Consider the following 13,817-nt stretch of genomic DNA (forward strand, 5'->3'; position numbering starts at 1 on the left):
GTTGCGTTTCTGGACCACGGAGTGGCCATCGCCTGTTTCAGTGCAGTTCCTGCAGCACATCAAGAACAGGACCACCCAAGTGCAGATTTGAAGTGCCCTGGCCCGGTGGACTTGCAGGAGGGGGCCATGGCATGCAGGGGGGAGTGGTCTGGGACCGTTCTACCACCGAGGGTAGCGAGAGCGGAGGAGCGAGGAAGCTGGGCTTGCTCAGCTCGTCATGCACGTCCGGGAAGGAATCCGGGGGGGGGGCGCGGCTGTGAGCGGCACACATGCCCGCGGAACCAATTAAGCCCGGGGAAGCATAGCGGACCTTCTTGCGTCAGGCTCAGACTGGGTGGAGACCCGAAGGTGGTGGCCCAGGCGAGTTATCCGCATCCGACGCCGCTGTTACGCTCTCCGATGCAGCGGTGATGTCATCATCCAATGCCGGGGAGCTCGAGGGACCGACGGTAGGCTGTTAAGCGGACCGCACTAATCCCGAGCTCGGGGGAAGCAGGCAAGCGTGCCGGGGAGGCGGGAGGTTTTCGAGAGGATTTACCCGGAAACAGCGTCCCGTTGTTCTCCCCAGATCGTTCTCCATCGCCTGCGCCGCCTGCCTCAATCCCGTAGGAAGGAGGCGAGGAGCGGGGGGCGGCTGAAATGGCTCTCTCTCACTACAAGAGAAAGCAGAGATCGCAACGCTGCCGCGGTTATGTTCTCACACTGAAAACATAACCCATTGGAGAGAATGCTCATCCCGAGCTCGGACGGAAACAAGCAAGCGTGCCGGGAGGCGGGGGTTTCGAGGGGTTCACCCAGCGAAACGGAGCCCGCCACTGTCCCCAGATCGCTTTCATCGCCAGCGGCGTCTGCCTCAATCCCGTAGGAAGGACGCGAGGTGCGGGGGGCGGCTGAAGCGGCTTTTTCTCACTACAAGAAAAAGCCTATGACCGCTATGCTGTCATGGCTATGTTCTCGTACTGAAAACATAGACCATTCATAAAAACGTTGCCTGCGTGTGATCGCAACCCAGGAATGCAAGGCAGTTTTTATGGCCGTCAGAGGTGGGCAGAATCAACGCATCCAGAAACTACACAGAGGCGGAAAATCGTTTTTAAAAAGACGCGTCCTGAGAAGGACGTTCAACGCCGCTGTATTTTGCTCTTTTAGAGCGAAATTCACTCTTTTAGAATAACTCTTTCGAGTTGTCTCCGCTGTCGAAGTGCCCAGGGGCAAGAATGCACAGCCGTGCACGAATGAGAAAGCCGCTGTTATGCGCCGTCAGATCCAACAGCATGCAGAGCGTCAGAGGATTAAACAGGAACTTGGTGTGTAACTCGCAGCGGACTGCATGCACGACCATCGGCTCCGAAGAAATTTTCTGAATGAACTCCCGTATTTGCGCCGCTTAAATACTCGTATGTCCGGGGGCGGGACATGCAAATACTGGTTGCCAACTCTCATTGGCCTTTTTTCATAGTCTAGAGGTGAATATCGGCGCTCAAGAGAGACCCCTAGTGTCGCTTCTCTGACACAACGTGGAGAGAGCGACAGAAGGGGAACCATACTTACTGGCATATATCACTGAGCGCATTTACATAAACACAAGATGCTGATAACTAACAAAAATCAGCTTATTCAGACAATCCGACAATGCAAGAAAACCACATTAATATGTGATTTGATATCATGTTATTCTCTGCTTTTGTTGTCAAAACAACATTTGTTCACACTGGATAAAGCTGGTAAGAACAACAGTAAAGGTGTTTACATGCTGAGCGAAATTGGGGTAATGGACAAATATCTATGCGGGCCAAATGGTTTATGCTTAAAGCATTTAGTACCTTACCATGATGAAGGAAACACATTTAATGCATTTACATGATATTACAGGTTGTCGGCTTATTAAGCATAATTGGTGAAATAACGAGCATTTAATCATGCTCACCAAAATATGTGTCCAGGGTCTAATTCATTGTCTAGTATAATGTAACACAAGGCTGAAATTGCTTAAAACATCTTTAAATCACATGACAAAACTCTTTTCACAAGGAAAAAATCTGTTCATGTCTATTATATCTGTCATTTCACTGGTCAGCTCTTAACCTCACTGTAAACCCCTGAAAAATTAAAAGAAAATTGAGGTAGACCCATTTTCTTTCATCCTCACAAATACTATTCGTTCCTTAATGCCTTCAATACCAAAATAAAATGCATTAATCTTTTGTGCAAATGGCTTTTTAGAAATAGATGCTCCTACTAACCTCTTAACCAGAGAGGTGACAGAGGACTCAGCATTGGTGATGTGGGACAAGGTGCAGGCACTCATTGATGGCTACATGCTGAGCTACAGCTCTATTGATGGCTTCAGTCAAGAGGTTCAAGTAAGAGCTGACAGCACCTCCTACAGGTTCACTGATCTGAGGCCAGGAATAGTCTACACAGTCTACATCTGGGCTGTGAAAGGCTCCCACTCTAGCAGAAAAGCCACAACTGAGGCTGAAACAGGTTATCTGATTCAAGCAGGCAGCGTGGCTCTGTGCCCATGCTTTCTACTTCTGCTTCCAAATGTCAAATGAAGCATGAAAAAGGTTCTTTGCCAAAGTCTTCAACGGCAGATAACTGAATTAAACCTGCAAGGAAAGCTTGAAGGAATAGTTCACCCAAAAAAACTAAAAATTCTGTCAATATTTACTCAACCTCACTCTCATGCCATTTCAAATTCACATGCTGTTATTCTTTTATGTGGAACACAAAAGGAGAATAAAGAAATAAAATCACCATAAAATCACCATAAACATAGTCTATACAATGCATGCACAGTTTTCTACAGCCATATAATAACTTTGTGTGAAGAATGCAGTCATATGTTCTGAAAAAAACAAACAAAAAAAAAAACCAAACAAACAATATAATTAACATTTGGAACAACAATATTTTGGAACACAAGTATTCATACATTTTCAATACAATAGTTACTCATAGTTCAAAGAACTAATTCATGTTTTCATAAGTCAAAACGATTGAGTATTGCGTGACTTATTTTCACACAATTTAGCAACACATGATGACTCAACCTCATTTGACTGAACCCTCTGTTTGTTTATCCTCAGAGATTGATGCACCTAAGAATCTCAAAGCCATTGACATTCAGACAAAAACCTCAACTATAACATGGGAAGCTCCTCAGGCTAAAATTGATGGCTACATCCTGACTTATAGGCCCAAGGATGGCAGCATGCAGGTTTGTTCTACATTCAAACAGTTTAAGACCCATCCTTTACTATTTCTGCATTTCTCTGAATACTGAATTGCAAAATTGGATTCTTTATTTGCATGCCTTTTCATTTTGTGTTATAGACTGTGGAAAAAACGTTGACTGCAGGAGAGAATATATTTGCTCTCTCTGGCCTTGCAATAGGGAAAAAGTACATTGTCACCCTAATTGCCTACAGGGGCACAAAGAGGAGTAGGATAGTGGAGGTAACATTCAGCACAGGTAATGTATGCTGATAAATGTCAAAAAAGTTACTTCAATATTGATAAACTTCTTTACATGTACCATATTCTTTCATTCTTTTTAAGCAATATCACATGGGCAAATATCACAAAAAATAATGTTCCACTGTTCTACACATTAGAACACACAAGTTATTGAATAGACAATTATTTACTTTTTTGTTGAACTGTTGTATAAAAGCAATATCACAATCACAATAAAATATCACAAGTTGGTGGTCAGAAATTTCAGCACAATATTCAGAGCAACAGAAGGTCAGAAATTAAGGAGTGTTCCGGGCAAATATGCCACCAGTAGTTAAAAAAAATGCCCCTGAAATTCAAAATATAGGGCCAAAACGTTTATCTGTAATAAATTGTAACATCTTATGTAGTTCTTAATATTTTTCTCTTGACCTATTACATTTTCAGTTCATGTTGATTTAATTTTATTGGTAAGAGGTTATGCATTTTCAATGTAATTATTGAGATGTGAATTTATAAATGAAGGAATTCATTTACATATGGTATGTGAGAGATAGTGTGATTCGACATAATGTGATTATTTAATGTGGTATGAAAAATAAAAATATGGCTTTAGAAAAGTGGAAAATGCCCCTGAAAATCAAGTTCAGGGACAAATAATGCCCCTTAATTGAAATATATATTTCTTCTCCTCCAGCGAGTTCCAAAAGAAGCCAAAGCATAACTCGCCTCGGCACTGTTCTCACATGGTGTGTTGTTCGTAAACAAATCAGTGTTTTGAACTAATATTTTATGTGAACAAATCGTTCTCACTCACTTCCATTATTTTAGTCATGACATGAAAGACTTGTGATTTTTAATGAATCAGTTGAGACAATGACTCAGCAATGCAATAATTATATAAAATATGCTCATTTGCCACCACCTGCTGGAGAAATAAATTTAATATTTATTGAACATATAATATTGAATCTCAGCCAATCCAAACAGGGGGCTTTGTGGGGCCCCATGGTGGCTCTGGGGCCCTAAAATGCCACTTATACCGCTTTTATCTAGAAACGGCCCTGGTGATACAAATCAAAAGAACAATAAATCAAAATCCATCCACACCATAATTTGGAAAGCTGTGAAAACAGGCAAAGGAAGTGATACAAATAGTGAGGCATCCCAGTGATGTTGTACTACTTAATATCGGCACTTTTGGATCTTTATAAATCACACTACCGGTACTGTCCTTCTATTGTATCATCATATCACCAAATACTCAATTTTACACATTTTATATTATTATTGGTGTGTGTCTAATGTTCTTTATTGAAATCAAGTTTCTCATGCCATTCATTGTATTTCCATTGTTTACAGTGGGTCTCGCCTACCCGTTCCCAATGGACTGCACACAGATTATGAGGAATGGAAAAATGGAGAGTGGAGTGTATACAATCTACGTTAATAACAACCGGAGCAGAAGCATTCAGGTGTACTGTGACATGACAACTGATGGTGGGGGCTGGATTGTGAGTGTGCCATTATTATTTTTCCATGCAGAATATGTAGTTGTGGGATGACTTCATAAAATGGAAGACATGCTATTGGTTATAAAGGGAGTACTTATGTTTGTTTTGTTTTCATTTCGTATCTACAGTATGAGAGAATTATCTCTGATAACTTATTCCTTGTACTAACTACAGGTGTTCCAGAGACGAAACACTGGCAAATTAGATTTCACGAGGCGCTGGAGGGAGTATATGAAAGGCTTTGGAGAGCTAACAGATGAATTTTGGCTTGGTATTTTCAATAAAGATGTCACTTGTGTACTTCTTGAAAGATTTAAAGGAATAGCTCTCCCAAAAATGAAAATTATGTCATAATTTATTCACCCTCATTTTGTTCCAAAACCAAATGACTTTCTTTCTAAAGTGGAACCCAAAGGAGATGTTTCGGTGAATTTAATGAATATTGCACTCAATCTTTTCAATACAATGTAGTGAATAGTGCCACATTAATGCTTAATGTAGTATCAGAAAACTAGTCAATGTGACTCTTCCATCGTAATCCAAGTCTTCAGGAGGAATGGAATAGGTTTTGGTGAAAACAACCCAAAATGTCAGATTCTTGCATTGAATATGCAAACTTCAATGCCAGCAATGCAAAAAAAAAAAAAACAATGCAATTTGTCACGTGAACACAGGATCCGAGCTATTAATGAAAACATCTCCTTTTGTGTTTCGCATTAGAAAGAAATTCATATGGGTATGACATTATTTTCATTTCCTTTAACTTTCCAACATGTCTTTGGTTCACACTGAAACCAGATATTAATTTGAGCTGCCCTTATGCTTTTGAATTATGTATTGACCAGGCTTAGAGAAGATTCATGAGCTGACCAATACTCCTACACAATATGAGTTGCGCTTCGATCTAGGCTTGGGATCGGAGCGGGTTTATGCAGTCTATGACAACTTCAAATTAGCATCGGCCAAACAGAAGTTTAAACTTACCATTGGAAATTACAAAGGAAATGCTGGCAAGTTTAATTATGTAATTATTTAATCTGTTGTATCAATTTAATGCAAAGTCATGCACATAATAATGACAAATTCTGCACAGGCGATGCCATGACCTACCATCAGGGAGGGTTGTTCTCCACAGTTGATTCAGACAATGACATTACACTTGGAAACTGTGCTTTTACTCACCAAGGTGCCTGGTGGTATATGAACTGCCACCTGGCCAATCTGAATGGCAAATTCGGGGACAACAGACACAGTATGGTAAGCTAAAGAGATTTTGCTATAGAGTAAAATTTTATGTTTTTTAAAAGACTTGCTTTAGAGAGTGTTAAAGAGCAGCTTGGTCACTCAATGAGGAAATATGCTATGAATAGATATATAGGCATGATGGTAATACTATAGTAACTATTACCGTCATGCCTATAAATGCAGAAATAGTAAGAGTGGTAGGCTATAGGAGAATGCTATTCTGAATTTAGCCATTGTCTCCAGATTCAGTTTATTCTGTGGTAATGATGCCCATAATAACCAGCAGAGGGAGCTGGGAACACACTGAGGAGAATTCAAAAGAAAAGCAGTGCCCTGAATCTATCAGAACTAACAAGTCCTCAATTCAGACAATATTTTACGTCTGGTTTGGAGGTTTCTATTCCCATTAGAATCCCTCTTTCTGTCTTTGAGGTTAAGTATTAAAAAAAAAAAAAAAGATTCTTTGAGGAGAACAAAAAGTGTTGAAATTGTTTTTCTCTAAACTTCAAACTAAGTTCAGAACATGTGTTTGGGGTACACATTTTTAAAAACGTATTTACAATTGTAATTTTCCACATAAGTATCTGACAATTTCTGTGTTAAATTGACAGTTCAACCAAAACTAAAAATTCACATCCTAGTGTCACGCCAAACCCGAATGATTTTATCACACAAGAGGTGATTTTTTTTTTAAGTCTTCTCTGGGGCTACTTGACACAATGACATTGAATAGTGACTGAATAGCGGGAAAAAGGGCAAAAGTAAATAAATAATTAAAAAAAAAATACTTTAAAAGTAATGATACAATTTCAAAGTCCTGTGAAGCGATGCGATACAATAATTTCAGTGACGAACAGATGATAATTGAAGACGTTATTTATTTCTCAAATCAATATTACAGCATTTAAATTGACTATGGTGGCTACATCGATAACATCATATCGTGAATGTGAGTTTTGATGTTAATAATTTAGACTCCATACTGGATTAGATAATATTCCCTTAACTTTTTAATTGACATTTTTATACACAGATTTATTTTGAAACATAATTTATTTCAAATTTTCACCAACTACAATAATCATCATTGTAAGCAGAATAATGATATCTAAAATGCTGGCATATATACGTACGTAGGTAAATTGTCACCCCGTATTACATGAACAACTTTCTGTTGGAGATGATACCCAATGATAGGCCTATGATAAAGAATAGCTGAATGATAGTTAATGATAGTTTACACACATTCCTGATTGTGTCTTCCAGGGAGTAAACTGGGAACCATGGAAGGGGCATCTTCAGTCTCTTGATTTTGCTGAAATTAAGATTCGACCAGTGGGGACAGCAAGCAGACAGAAGAGGTCACTGAAAAGGAGGGTAGCTGTGTACTAACAATCACTTGACAAAACAAAGTAAAAATGTTATAATAAAACCAAACATTCTAGACTCTAAACTTGACAAATACATTAACAAAACAGGCTGGAATAGGTCTTCAGATCTGGAAAAGGCTCTCCATGATGCAGATTCAAAGCTGTGTAAATGTATTTTATCATGTTACAAAAGGCAATTGATTTTAAATAGAGTATGTTATACTGTACTTCATTAATTTAGTATATACACACACTGTATTTGAAAGAAAACAAAAAACAATTTATGTAGCATGACTGATGTCACAGCGCAATTCCTAACCCAATGATCAAATGTTTTTTTTTTTTTCATTGAAGATATGCTGTATAATGATCTTCACAGAACTTTTTTTTTATTACACAGTGTTTAGCACCAAAAAAACGTACTGCAATTTCTATAGATTCAATTCAGTAGTTTGAATGACTATTGTTTAAGTATTTTTTTCCATCATAATAATTGACAGATATTAAAGATTCAAATGTCATGCATAAAAATATATTTTATAATATATGTTTAGCTGTAATGTCTTACATCTGCATTTGTACTGTAGTTGTACTATAATTGCTGACAGACACAAAATGAAGTGTCACATATTTTCACAGAAATAAAGTTTCTTGAAATTAAAGCATGTCATCAGATAATGTCAGTTAGTCATAAAAATGACTAGAGACAAAATGTCTGTTCATGGTTGAATAGAAAAATTACACCATCTTTGTATTGCATTATTTTCAGTGCCATTGTCTCAGCAGTGGGCAAATTGCTCAAGATTTCTCAATCCCCCTGGAGCAACCTGGAGTTAAGTGCCTTGCTCAAGGACTCAATGGTGGGGGATTGAACCAGTAACCTTCTGATTACCAGTTATGTGCTTTAGCCCACTACACCACCACCACTCCAATATTGATAACGGTAACATATTCAAATACTGTAGATGGTCTTGAGAAATTCTACAGTGTTAAACATACATAAGTGATATCAGTGCTCAAATCAGTGCTTTAATGCTATCAATGCATTACTTTGGCAGCCCTTACTTAAAAAACAAATACAAAAAAATAGAAAACAAAGTAAACTAAACTAAAGCTAAATGTCATAGAGTAAAAACAAACCTAAACTAAGTCAAAGGGAAAAGGCAAATTTAATTAAACTAATTTGAAAATTCCAAACTATAGAAACCAGTGATTCAGTAGTACTGTAAGCATTTTTTAGAGGAGTCCAAGCTACTTTTGCAGAAGCGCCATGTGTTCAGCCTGCAGCTTAGCATGCTTAATTTTTCTCCCATCAGCAGGCACGTGCACACATAGACATCAAAGGGGGCTTGAGCACCTGCTCCTTTTCTTCCTCGAGAGTAAGTGCCCTTTATTCTGGGATGCTTTTTTTTAATAAATGAATATATATATATATATATATATATATATATATATATATATATATATATATATATATATATATATATATATATACTGATATATATATATATATATATATATATATATATATATATATATATATATATATATATATATATATATATATCAGTATATTCCTATTTGCACACAGCTTCCTGTCAAACAAATATATTTATTGAACAAAATATCAGATTATTTTTGGTCGCATATGCTCCCAAAATGTAATCTGTGGAACCTCAAAATGTATTTGGGAGCATTTAGGCAAGTGCAAATAATTGTTGTGGTGCGACCTGTTTTCATTTCTCTACAAAATGTTCGCTTATTAATGCACTTGTGCCTGCGGTGAGCTGATACAGTGACCGGTCCACCGTTCTATTCAACATTACATAACCAATTAAACTTCATCTTTACATTCTTAACTTTAATGTAGATTTTAGTTTGGTTAATATTAGCGGTCTATCACTCCCTTTCACCACGCCCAGTTGTCACGTGACAGGGAGCTAACTACCATGCAAAATGTAAAGAGCTGAAGAGAGAAGATGAAAAGAACACTTAGAAATTTATTTTGTAAGCCACATAAGGTTACAGATAATGTAACTCATGGAGTTGTTGTTGGTGATCATGTGGTGAATGTGGATCCACCAGTGGAAAAGTAGGTTTACAGTTTTCTGAGAGAGTGGCTGAAAGACTTCGAGTGGCTCCTCTATGAAAATAGCTGAATGCACTGTGTTTACTGTAAAGCCTGTGGGACAGAGTTCACAGGTAACTCTGCGTTCGCCACTGAATCCATACATTTTAAGCACAAGAGCTTGATTAAACATGGGGAGAGCGGCAAACTTAAGAAATGCCGGGACAAGTGTGTGGCAAAGAATTCAGGATCTGGTTTGATTGTTGAAGCTTTTAATCGTCAGGATGCTACCAGAAGTTATGCTCAATTAGCTGAGCTGAACGTGAAATTTAACACCGTCTACACCATCGCCAAAGAAGAGCTCACCTTCACTAAATTTAAACCCATGTTGCAGCTCATGGAAATGAACAGCGTTGAGATCAAGATGACGTACGCAAATGACAAGTCATGTGCCAGCATCTTTGGCGTGATAGCAGATACCATCCGCGAGAACTCCACAGTTAAAATATCGTCAGCTCAGTACATCTCATTCATCATTGAAGGAGACGACCTGTCTGACAAGGAGTGTGTGATAGTGTATGTCTGCATCCTGCTTGATGGACATTAAAGCAAATAAATTAATATACAATATTTGACTCAACTTTTTACACAAATTGTTGTGTTTATATATTTTGAAAAGGAAAAGTGTTTTTTAGTCTCAGACTTTTCTCAAAGGTGTTCAAACTTCAATGCACTTTGCAAGGACAGTGAGACAGAGCAAAGGTACAAAATACTCATGTAATTAAGATGTAGAAACATATTCTAATTATGGTGCCAGAAAACAGACCAACAAATGTAAAAAATAATTTTACTTTTATTTTAGATTTCCAAAAGAGACAATGCTGAAAAAACAAACAAAAAACAAACAAACAATAAAAACAGACAGACAATATCAAAAGTTAATGAGTAGAAAAAAATTGGCATACAAACTGACACTCAAAACAATCAAAAGTGATCAAAGCTTTCCTGTCTCACATTTTGGGCTAGTACATGCAAAATAGAACTTGACAGCATCGCTGTTCTCAAACAAATGATAAATCTCCTCCTTTGATCTAGCTGTACCAGAAAGAAAAATCAATACAGCACAAGTATGCTCCAACCTCACTAATAACACAATGATTTATTCAATGTCTGTTTCACCCAAAATATGGAAATACATGGTGTGTGAAAATAGCAGTTACATGAAAAAGAAATGCAAGTTGATAAATTATGAGTGAAAATGCATGACTTCATGACTTGCATAATCACATCTAATTATGGCAATGCACACAACCCTGCATCTGAATGGTGTAAGAAGATCTTGGTTTGTTAATCGTTAAGCCCAATTACACACAACTGTGATAAAGGTGTTTTCTTAATTCTAAGTTTTGAGCTCTGTACTGTATTGTCAGATTCGCTGCATTGTCAATGAAGATATTTTACCAGAGATTGACACAGCTGGCATAGAGCCATTGATTTACTCAATGATCAAATCATTCAGATGGATAACATTCTATAGCCTTCCCTCACATTATTCTGAAATTTAATTTGAGCCATCACAGTCAGGAAGACTAATGCCTTGTTAAGGTTCTATAGAAATAGTTCTGTGGAAACTATACATTTTTGAAGCTCTGATATTAAATGCATCCTGGTATTAAAGGACAACTGGATGCATCACTAAGAATCTTTCACATCCTTAATTAAACTTAGACATGTGGGTTTTGGGCCCTGCGATGGACTGGCGACCTGTCCAGGGTGTCCCCCGCCTTTCGCCCAATGTTAGCTGGGATAGGCTCCAGCCCCCCGCGACCCTGTACACAGGATAAGCGGTTGACTGGATGGATGGATGGATGGATGGATGGATGTGGGTTTTGGGTAAGCTCTTCTTCATCCCCTTTTCTGTTCCACAGAGAAAGTATGTTGTACAAGTTTGAGACAACATGAGTACTAGTAATTCATAAGAGAATTTTAATATTTGGGTGAACTGTCCCTTTAACACTTTTGTACCTTTAGATTTTTTTTGTACCATACAATAACAAAGAACAAAATATAAATGCATTTAAAATGGTTCATGTTACAGTAATTGTGCCCTTTTAAACCAAAGTAAGTGCCAGTCTGTCATTACTAATGGTGTCCCCTTTGACAGAGATCCACAAGTCATCACTGTTTTGATTGCCATTTTTCTTTTTCTTCTTCTTTTCTGGGTTTGCGTTTGTGTATGTGGTTTTGCCTTTCTGACAACAACAGCGGCATCCATTGGCACGATGACAACAGCAACAATGACAGCATACAAGTAGACAGGTGAAGAGGACAACCAGTGGAAGAGTCAAAATCACTACCAGGCACACCGTGTTGTAGACACTCTGGTTGTGCTTGGAAGAAGCAAGGATCCATATATCATTGAAAAACTGCAGAATTACTTCCTTCATGGTTCAGAGTTCTTAGAATCCCCTTGGAGTCCCAGTGGAGATAAAATCCAATGTGATCTGATAGCCAATCTGGAGATAAGATTAATCCGCTATAATATATATATATATATAGAATTTTGCCAATTGATTAAATTCTAACACTTAAGAGTTTTAGCTTAGTTACGTGATGGCAAATACTCTGATTTGCTGGCAAGTCTCATCCTGACGAAATATTACACAAGCCAGTTGTAATGAATGATGGATGAACAATTTCAAAATCCTTGATGTGCACAGTTATTGCTTTAATCCCAAAGTACACCTCTCATCTCATAAAAAGTCTTGCCTTTGGGGTTCAAGAACAAAGCATTGTTTATAAGATGTTTCTCTTTGAAATTGCAGACTTCATATCTTGTGGCTGTGAGGACTATGGAGACTGTGGCTCGTGTTTATACTGGGTGGATTCCTCTCAGTATCACGCCCTCTGGAGACTCCAACTCTATTTTAGTCCCTTCTGCCTTGACTCTCACAGATGTGATGGAATGGGGACATTTCTAGAGAGGGAGAGAGAAAAAGAGAAAGTAATAGAGAGAGAGAGAGAGAGAGAGAGAGAGAGAGAGAGAGAGAGAGAGAGAGAGAGAGAGAGAGCAGAAGTTGAGTAAACTGTGGTTCCTCCATTGACTACATTTCTCTCATGTCCCCATCATGACTCTCATCAATGTTACAGCTACAAAAGTCAAACCATGTCTAAGAAGAATGAATGTACAGTATATTACAAATGGGAGTGGATCATGATATCTTTTACTGTGTGTGCATATATACCTTTAGGAAAATGTGCTTTTTCTCACCTTAAGGAAAATTTGCTATTTTTTCTGGTCAGAAATTGTACCAATACTGAAGAAAATAAATAAATAATATATTTTTTTTTATTGAATATTGATGGAGCAACATTATTTGTGTGAAAAGGGTTGTAGTGATATTGTGTAAATACAGAGACAATAGCTCAGAGCAAAAACTTGGGCAATTTTCTTTTACAATTTTTTGTTTAAAATGTTTGTCATTCTTATCCGATGGGTCTTTGTTTGAACTGGTTATTTTGCTGTGGTAGCCTGTACTGCACTTTTAAATAACTGAAATAATTTTTTGAAAGTGATATAGAAATGTTATGCAGATTATAGTAGTATGTTTTCAAAAAAATATTTGCACACCTTAGAACGTCTGTCAACCTTCAGAATCAAGCATTCAACAGACCTGTGGCATATCTATACTCACACACACACACACACACACACACACACACACACACACACACACACACACACACACACACACACACACACACACACACACACATGTTGGTGCAGCTATCTGTGGCAGCGGGGGCATGGTCAAGCGCAGTCCTGAGAGAGAGAAAGCGGTAAGGGTGCTTGCACCTGAGCTAAATTATGTTTTAATCAAACCACCATCCACTGACCCGCAACTTTGGGCACAGCTAGGTATCCTGTGGTGGCTCTTGTGAATAAATTCTGGGGAAAAAAGCATAGAGGGGGGCCGCGGTTAGTTCCTGCCTCACCCATCCACTGATTTTGCTTGAGAGTGATCGATGGTCAACAGCTCCTGCCGGACATCGCCCTTTCATATCCCTATTTTGCAAATGAGCAGGATACTCAAACAAAAGAAAATACAACCCAGCTGTTGATACCACGGAGCCGTCGGAAAATGGTTTTCCAGACGG

General features: G+C 38.2%; 1 protein-coding gene across 1 annotated transcript in view; it reads left to right on the forward strand.

The window, feature by feature from the left end:
- Positions 1-8,238, forward strand: part of LOC127645619 (tenascin-N-like) — a 63,249-nt gene extending 55,011 nt beyond the window's left edge. The window contains exons 9-16 of the mRNA XM_052129287.1: positions 2,224-2,487; positions 3,093-3,223; positions 3,340-3,478; positions 4,825-4,976; positions 5,151-5,247; positions 5,822-5,986; positions 6,070-6,233; positions 7,488-8,238. Coding sequence (XP_051985247.1) covers positions 2,224-2,487; positions 3,093-3,223; positions 3,340-3,478; positions 4,825-4,976; positions 5,151-5,247; positions 5,822-5,986; positions 6,070-6,233; positions 7,488-7,613 — 1,238 coding nt within the window. The 3' untranslated portion in view covers positions 7,614-8,238. The remainder of the gene's footprint in view (positions 1-2,223; positions 2,488-3,092; positions 3,224-3,339; positions 3,479-4,824; positions 4,977-5,150; positions 5,248-5,821; positions 5,987-6,069; positions 6,234-7,487) is intronic.
- Positions 8,239-13,817: the final 5,579 nt, after the last annotated feature.

This window comes from Xyrauchen texanus, chromosome 6 (assembly GCF_025860055.1).
Source record: "Xyrauchen texanus isolate HMW12.3.18 chromosome 6, RBS_HiC_50CHRs, whole genome shotgun sequence".
NCBI classification, from domain to species: Eukaryota; Metazoa; Chordata; class Actinopteri; order Cypriniformes; family Catostomidae; genus Xyrauchen; species Xyrauchen texanus.